Source organism: Cyphomyrmex costatus, unplaced genomic scaffold (genome assembly GCF_001594065.2).
Source record: "Cyphomyrmex costatus isolate MS0001 unplaced genomic scaffold, Ccosl1.0 scaffold211, whole genome shotgun sequence".
In the NCBI taxonomy this organism is placed as follows: Eukaryota; Metazoa; Arthropoda; class Insecta; order Hymenoptera; family Formicidae; genus Cyphomyrmex; species Cyphomyrmex costatus.
Window position 1 is genome coordinate 132,601 of NW_017276159.1, and position 9,110 is coordinate 141,710.

Below are 9,110 nucleotides of genomic sequence, written 5' to 3' on the forward strand. Positions count from 1 at the left end.
CTTATTTTTATGAGGTAATGTTGCCGACTTTGCTCTTAACGTTATTATTATAACGTCATTGCGCAGTTGTATTTATTATGGTTAGTATTGTTTTATTATGGTAAAAAAACTGCACGACGGCGTTATAACAATAATGAAACTTGCGTTAAAAGAGTTACAGAATGGGCCTACAGTACGCTGTCTGTCATGCTACGCTCGCGTTTCCGGAGTTACCCAAAAATACAATTCCCCGATAATTAAAAATATATTTTATAAGAATTTGATTGAAAAATTCGGCGGACAAGATATTTTTTATATACATAATTAATACGAATACGAAGCCTATAATAGTTGGATCTTAGTTGCTTATATATAATTTGACGTGAATTTATATACTGATATACATATGTAGTCCTTCTAAACTACGCGCTGAACAATTATCGGTCTTGAAACGCAACTCCAATAAACTACTATTATATGTATGTATATGTATATATATATAATATATGTATGTATGTGTGTGCGTGTGTGTACATATATATAAAATTTCACATTGCAACATTATCAGTTGAACACAACATACAGTATAGCAAGTCATTCAACAAATGTAATGCTAATAAACAATTAAACTTTTAAGTTAAGTAGAAGTAACTTATTTTAATTCTGAACTAATAATAGTTTACTTTGTCAAAGTATATTGCAGTTATCAACTTTAGCAATCTATAATTGCGCATTTTATAAGCGAAATATTTTAAGAAGCTGCTTTTGTAATCGAGGATAAAATGTTGCTTATGTATAGATGAGCTTATATAATAGCGCACAACACAAATTAAACGATAGGCGGACGGCTTGCATGAGTTACATACACGCGCGCGCGCGCGCAAATACATACGTGTATTTATTCATGTGTGCAATATCAATTAATATTATTTAGAACGCGGAAAGTAAGAGGATGCGCGCGCTCGACTTTATATTAAAAGTTTTTGACATTTTTGATCCCAAGTTCACGAATCGTAGCTTTTACCCTACTTTGTCGGCACATGATACCGCTCATCTTGCATCTTATCTTTACATCGTTATCGTGGTTTTTTATGATCTATGGATCATATGGATTCGGGCAATTTCGGAAAAAATAATGAATATGCACAATCATTAAGAGCTGACGATAAGGAATATTTATTCAATTCTCGACTACGGTGTCTTGTTTTCGTTGCATATGAGCACTTATTTGAGCTTAAGAGTATATCTCAAAAAACTTGCATAGGTACATACTTTAAAGAACCATCATACACAAATTGCATAAGCAGCATAAACCTTTGGCATGAGGCTCCTAGATGCTCTACATAGGTCAGTGAGGAACATCTTATGTAAATCAACATGGCGTCTTTATGTTGGACGGTTATTGGTTCAGCGGCTTTATGTCATTTTGTGTGGATATATCCTAAAAGCCTCAGCACCTAGATTTTTTCGTAACGCATAACATATAGTGCATAAGAGAATCAACCAATCAAATTTTTTGCTTTCTTTATATTTCACAAAAAAAGAGGAACTTTCATTGTTGGATTCTCTTGTAGGTATATATGCGTTATACGTTGCAAAAATTTGTGCTGCAGTTTTTCTTAAAAGTACATCCACACAAACTTGCATAAACGTATGAAGAAAATTATCCAATCACATTTTACGTGCGGCTTTATAACAGAAGTACGAATAACAAAATACTGGATAATTTACTTTATGCATGTTTTTAAGCAATTATGCAAGTTTGTATGGATATACTTTAACGCGTGATCCAAGATGACCGTCTCAGGGCCACTTTAACCAACTCCGATTAACTTAATCGGTCGATTAACCCATTGGAATTGGCCAATTGCATCTGTCGTCAAACGAAATGATAAATGCGATTAATCAATTTTAATTGACTAATCGACGGATTAAATTAATTGAAGTTGGTTAAAATAGTCCTCAGATGTTATCACATATCCAGATGTTATCCGTAGATCCTATAATGACTCCTTAGGGTCACAACCCTTAGTCCCCAGGCATTGTCGAAGACTGGGCGAAAGCATAGCCCATAAAATGCTATCTTTAATTAATAATATATCAGTTACTTTTCATGGTAATATATTATTATTAGATAAAAAGGTTTAAATTTTTGAGGATTTTTTTTTAACATGACTTGACCTTTTCATTTTTATGATATGATTTTTTTAGGATATCACTTACTTTTTAGAGTACAAATATATCACAAATATATAAAAAAAAAAAAGATTTTAAAAAATTATTATATAACGAAAGAGAGTGAAATTTGGTAAAAGAGAAGGGTTGGTGGGGAGAGGGGAAGGGAGGTGGTGGCGGTGTGAGTGGAGAGGAGAGAGGTGCATATGACTGCGGACAGAGAAGAAGACGAACGAGAAGGAGATGTTACTTCATTTTTTCAGAAAATCATCACTTTTCAACAGCTTATACATATGTCCAGAACGGTTTGATCGATTTTCAATTTTTTTTAGCTCAAATTACTCGTAACGATATAGCCTTTATTTAGGATGTATTACGTGCGATTCAAAATTTTTTTGTATTTTAGTTGTTATGTACTCCCCAAGAATTGATTTTGGTGGCTTGGGATAAGAGACTTGTAGTGTCTATTATTAATCTTTTAAATTTAAATCAATTAGTAGTTTTTTAAACATGGCCGGGGAGACACTACCGCGTCCACTGATATAAATAGTAGACATTATTTCGCTTACACCTTATATCAATCCTAATTTCTCGACTATACAAGAATGATTTTACTCATTTGCAGGCAATGTTGAAAATAAATTAAAAACGGTCAAAAGATAAACAGAACGAAATTCCGAGCGACGAAATTACCTAGATAACAATGATTGTGTTCAACAGACTTTAACTGTTGCAGAGCGAATCTGTAAGCACGTTTGTTATTATTGAATGATCTAGATTCTAGAAGAATATATCAACAGCAGCGAGTGCTCGCGAATTCGCTCCGCACTAGTTGAGTCTGTTGAACGCGATCGGTGTAACTGTACAGTACCATGCAGATGTGTCCTTATTTGAGGCTCATGTAGTCTGCACACATGAGTGCTGCATATATGCGGGCGACATGAGACTTATGTGAGTGCTTTAATTGAGTTTTATATATATATATATATATATTGCTCGCACATGAGTGTCATACGTGTTCGCAATTGGTTATTGATTTTAAATCTGAAGTAAAAAATGTACAATTTAAAATGGCAAATTTAATATGGAGGAGACAATCATTAAGAGTTTAAAAAAATCCGTACAATGAAAATTGATATCTGGTGGTTTTGTAAGTGTCTGGTTACTTCTGTGTAATTTCAATTGTTGAATTGAAAATATTGGATCCAATATGGTGATATAAGTTTCAAAAATTCATCAGCATAGTTGCCAAGGTTTATAATTGTATATGATGATTAACTTTAAGTTTAATACATTTTAAAACTCTTGCATTAAAAATCTTCAATTCTTAATTTTTGAAACTTATGTCATCATTGGATCCGCTATTTTTAATTCAACAATTGTAATTATACAATAATAATCAGAGTTTTACAAAACAACCAAATATTGATTTTTATGTAAATCTTATGGATTTTTTAGAACTCTTGTCCTTCATATTGTATTCGTTATTTTGAGTTGTATAATTTTTACGTCAAATTTGAAATTAGAGACTAAAAAAACTATACACATGCTCCTGTATTCGATGGTTATGCATCAGACTCAAAAGGATGTCGCGCATCGTAATGATGCACAAACCGCTTTGGTGCTTTAAATTCAATAACTTCCGAACAAATGGTCGGAAATTATATAGTTTTTCAAAAAAGAATTTAAATTAAAACAACATCCATTTATAAATATAAATAGTCAAATATTTCTTACGATTTTTTTCTTTCAATTATTTGGTTTTATATTTCAAAATTTTTCATTTTTTCACGGTTTTGTAGGATTTTTCCGGAGTTTTTTGTTTGCGGTTTGCATAAAACATTTTTATAACCAATGAACAAATATTTTTAGTATTGTTGACACATTTCTAAGTTCAATTCCGCAAAACAAACATTGATATAATTTTCTGTTTAGTCGGAAAAAATTAATAAAAAATTACTTACCAAAAAGCTGTTTTTGCGATTATTTAAAAAATGAGAGATGATTGAAAATATGAGTCGTCATCTTTAGGGCATCAAATTCTATGGAAACGTTCTTGAAAGTTCAAAGCACAAGACTTTCCTTAAATTTTGTCTACCTGTGTTATATTAATGTAGATCTCCGTGCTTCCTCATTGATATAAGATATAATCTATTATAACTTACAATTAATCCAAAGTTACTATAATAATGATGGTTTCTCACAAAATTTAATCGTAAATTACCAATTAGTTATGAACAATAGAAATTGATATATAATTTTTAATCGAATTTGTAAGAGATCATAAGTATATAAACTTGATGAATGGAATAGTTAGATGTGAAGCATTTTTAATATTGCTTTCACAGTATCATGAAAGTAAAGAACTCGGTATTCATGTCTCTGCAGACTACTCTTCTATTCAGTTTCAGTCCAATGCCTCAGAAAACATCAAATTTCTCAGTGATAGGATAGCTTTACATCAACCGAAACTATACGTTTTCCCTTCTTGGCAGAGTTAATGGACTTTATGAACTCATTATATATTGACGTCAGGGAATGACAGTAACTTGTCGTTACTTGTAACCAAGTTACAGTTACAAGTTACTTTTTGGATAACTTTGTTGGTAAACTACGTTCATTTTTTTTGGTAATTGTCGGTAATGTAGTTCAATTCTTTGGTAAATATAACTAATTTTACAGTTACTTTTATCGGTACTGAGCACACGCGATTGGTTACGATTCGATTGGAATTATTTTACATTTCTAATGATATATTAGATAGATACCTCAGTTTATTTACAGTATATTTTACATGTTTCAGAATTATGAAATAATTTTTATGTAAAAACATAATAAATATTTAAGAAAAAACTAAAAAAATAAGGCTAGAGTGTTATTATTGTATATTGTTTTTATTGACATTTAAACAAAAATATTGCAAAAGTACTTTTTAATAGACTAATCTTAAAAAAATAATGGATAAGTAACAAAAAGTTATTTTTTCAAGTAACGGTAACTGTAACGAGTTAAAAATCGGTAACTTGTAGACTAATTTTAAAAAAATAATGGACAAGTAACAAAAAGTTATTTTTTCAATTAACGGTAACTATAACGAGTTAAAAATCGGTAACTTGTTTTAAAAAAAGTAACTTCCTATTTTCTGATTGACACTGAATTTGTTTGCTCGCAAGCAAAAATAATTCGCAAATAAACACCTTTCTTTGCTATTTATCAACAAAAAATTATTTGTCTTTTATAAAACAGAAGAACATTATCAGAGAATTATTGGTCTTTTTCTTTATTCTTGCACTCTCTGAATTGATGCACGCAATGCAATACCATAAGTTCAGAAAATATACAGGAATACAGAGAGAATAAACATCATATTTTTCAATAAATATGTCAGAATCTTTGGTTCATACAATAACTTACTCGTCTAGATAAGTGTATAAAACAAATAGACATGAATATTAGATAGAGACAAGAGATAACAAATGCAAACGGTTTTTTCATTCATTTTTGAGAGATCAGTGTTTATTAATCTCTCTGAAACAATTTCGTACACTTGATGTACACTACCGGAATAGTTAAGTGGATTTGTTTCGATTGAGCTACTTTTTCCTTTGGACGTACATTTATTAGCTCACCGATCGCGAGAATAATGAAACGTGCAAAAATATAATGCATATATGTAAATATATATATGTACGCAATATTTATTATTTATAGGAATGTGTGTTTTTTAAGCAAATTCTTGTTTGACGTGACTAAGCTAAAAATGATAAATATTTATATGTAAAATGATCGTAAGATATTGATCTTTATAAGATATATATATTATCCCTTTCTAAAAGCAATATAGGGAAAATTTTGGGTACGAATATATAAGCCATGTGATATACAAGATATATGATGTTTATTTAATAATTTATATATGACAGCTACACTTGAACATTTAATTGTACGTATCGATTCTCGATTTTCTTATATAATATTTCATTAAACGTATATCATTAAATGTCAATCACCAGATTATTGTTTTTTGTCAATTGTTATTTGTTCATTTATCCAATTAATGTACGACGGGACGCGTGTATACAAGGTGGGATATTTATTACTACCGCAATCGTACACATGCGAAACGAGTCCAAAGAGTCGTCCATTGATAGTAAGAGGGCCACCAGTATCACCCTAAAAAATACAATTCTCCAATACTAAAAAATATATTTTATGAAGATTTGATTGGAAAATCCTACCCGCAAACAATGTTGTCTTTTATAATTAAAGCCTATGGCACACGGTGCTTGTTTTCCTGCTGGATTGCTAGCTGGATTAGAATCTTGCCACCGTATTGGTTGCGGTGCTGAAAGTGCCAGTATCGCGGCCAATCCGATGGCAAGAATCTGTTCTAGCTAGCAATCCAGCAGGAAAACAAGCACCGTGTGCCGCTGGCTTTACAAGGAAAAAATTTATGGAAGCGTCACCCTCCGATTTTGAGCTTTGAATATGTTACTTTTGTCTGCAAAGCAACATATTTAAAACTCAAAATATTTTCGATAATTAATTATATGTTGCAATCGGACTTATCTCCTTTTATTGAGAGTTTGTATATACGCGACTTGAAATACAATCGTTAATTGTTAAGACAATTGTGTTTACGAGTTATTAAAAACAATGGCGATTTGAAGCTTTGTTTGAGAAGAATATTGAAGCTAAGTAGTTAATGACTCAATCCGAGTAAACGGCATAAAAATGCGACCAGTAATTAATGACTGTATTGTAACGTTTTATGCAAATAACTTACAAAGCATACACCCTTTTGTTCAGTTGGATGAATTGAGCAGATCTGCGAATCGTGAATTTCTACATCTAATAGGTCTTTATAGACTTTGTTACAATAAGTTTGATTGACTATTATATTATCTACGATGTACAACTGTTCGTTTTTCTTTCCTGTTGGATAGTACTGAAATTATACAAAGTACAAATGTGACTTATGAGAGTAATTTGAAATACAATTTTGAAATACTTAACATTCAACATTGAAAAAAGGTTATAAGTATAAAATATTGAGTGAAATAGTTTTAAGTAAATGAGGTAAAATATAATTAATTATAATTTTACCTTTACAAATATTTAGTAGATATGTATTAAATGGTATTACCAACTACTTACTAAATATTTGTAAAGATAAAATTGTGTTTAGTTATATTATATTATATTAATTCAATATTTAATTGAAACTATTTTACTCGATATTTGGTAGCTATAATTACTTTTTGCAGTGAAGACTCTAAATGATTGAATTATTAAAAAACTTACCGTTACTCTGCCGAATCCCGATATTAAAGCTGTCGAGCCTGTTTCGACAAATTCATCTTGTTTCGGTAAAGTGGCAGGAGATATCAAAAAAGAAAATATAAATGGAGTTTGGACCTAGAAATAAATCTTCCGTATACTCTTTTGTGCAGTTATACTTTTTTTATTGCTTAATTTAATTGAAACTATATGTGATAAATGCTATCACACAATCTACTATTACCTTAACTAAACCGATATCGTAAGTGTATCTGTCCGTTAAATCTTCGGGATCGTATTTTTCGTGTACATGAAATAACTCAGATATATGCACAGAATGTGGTTTTCGAAGGTCTGTTGTTCCAGCACTGACCGCAATGTCCATGTCTTCCCTATACCTAAAGAATGTTACGAAGAACATATTTTTTAATCTACATATTTATTTTTCTGAAGTGTTTCTTGAGATTTTCATATTTACCAAAATATACAATGAGCAGCGGTTACTACATAATACTCGTTAATTATGACTCCACCGCAGAATTGTTCCTCTCTTATAATGTCTAGTAGAGCAACCTGAATTATAAAATACATTTCATATTTTATGCAACAACATACAGAAAGTTCTAATATTATCATGTAGCATATCCAGGTTTACAATTAACACTAATTTTGAATTGTTGAATAAAAGTGATTAAAACTATTATGAGAGTAGGGCTACGAGCCTGAGATTCATTAAAATCTTTAATTTTATTAATTCTAATATATTGCGAAGAATATCACGTAATGTTGGCGTTTCGTCCCGGCTTCCAATACTAGACTCATCAGTAAGGTATTGTAATGGAAGCCTACCTTAGACGCCTGTTTAGTTATTAAATCGAGATTCTATATGTACAGATATACGCGTATCAAAGCATTTGCGAGAATCTTAGCGAATATTTATAGACCTCTGTGAGGTAAAAGTGATTAACTTATTGCTCATCCGAACTTAAAAATTTCTATGCGTAAAAAGTATTTTTTAATTTAAGTAGTTATCGTAACGATATTGATTAATAATAACATTGATTAAGAATAATTTACTAGTTTACCTGGTATGGGACTTCACCTGGATCGGCAAGTCTCCCTCCAATAACTCTCGGTGTTAATTTTATTGATGCGCCTGTATAAAATTTGTTATTAACTCATTATTCTTATGAATTTAATTGCTTAAAATTAAATAACCACAAAGCTGATTAATTTATCTTAGAATACTCACCATAATCAATAGCTATCATAGAAATTAAGCATAATAATTGTATCATTATCGTCAGTAATTTTGTGTGATATTGTCACCTCTGATTATTCGAAATCTAATATTTATAATACATCCGAAGATGCTCTGTAAAATTCAATTTTAAATTATATAATATTAGATAAAATATGTGATACTCGTACTTATTAATATTTAAAATCTTTTAATCTGCTAGCATAATATCTCGCTATCCACATTATATTGATTTTATCTTTTCTATAATTCTATTGACTTTTATCATCAGTAAAAATTGACAAATGTTTGATATAATGTAACTTTCTACGTTGTATGTACATATATAAATTGACAATAATGTATCAAAAAAATTTTGATAGATCATCTCATTGATTTTGTAAAAAAAAAGATTTGTTTATCTGTAATCTCCTTA

The 9,110-nt window shown here is 30.3% G+C and overlaps 1 protein-coding gene across 1 annotated transcript; it reads right to left on the bottom strand.

The window, feature by feature from the left end:
* Positions 1 to 6,616: 6,616 nt before the first annotated feature.
* Positions 6,617 to 8,732, bottom strand: LOC108773510 (coagulation factor X-like). The gene is made up of 7 exons (XM_018539344.1): positions 8,687 to 8,732; positions 8,520 to 8,590; positions 7,913 to 8,007; positions 7,679 to 7,832; positions 7,459 to 7,572; positions 6,941 to 7,102; positions 6,617 to 6,655 (listed from the first exon to the last, which is right to left on the bottom strand). Exons 1-7 carry the CDS (start codon positions 8,730 to 8,732, stop codon positions 6,617 to 6,619), a joined length of 681 nt encoding a protein of 226 aa, XP_018394846.1.
* Positions 8,733 to 9,110: the final 378 nt, after the last annotated feature.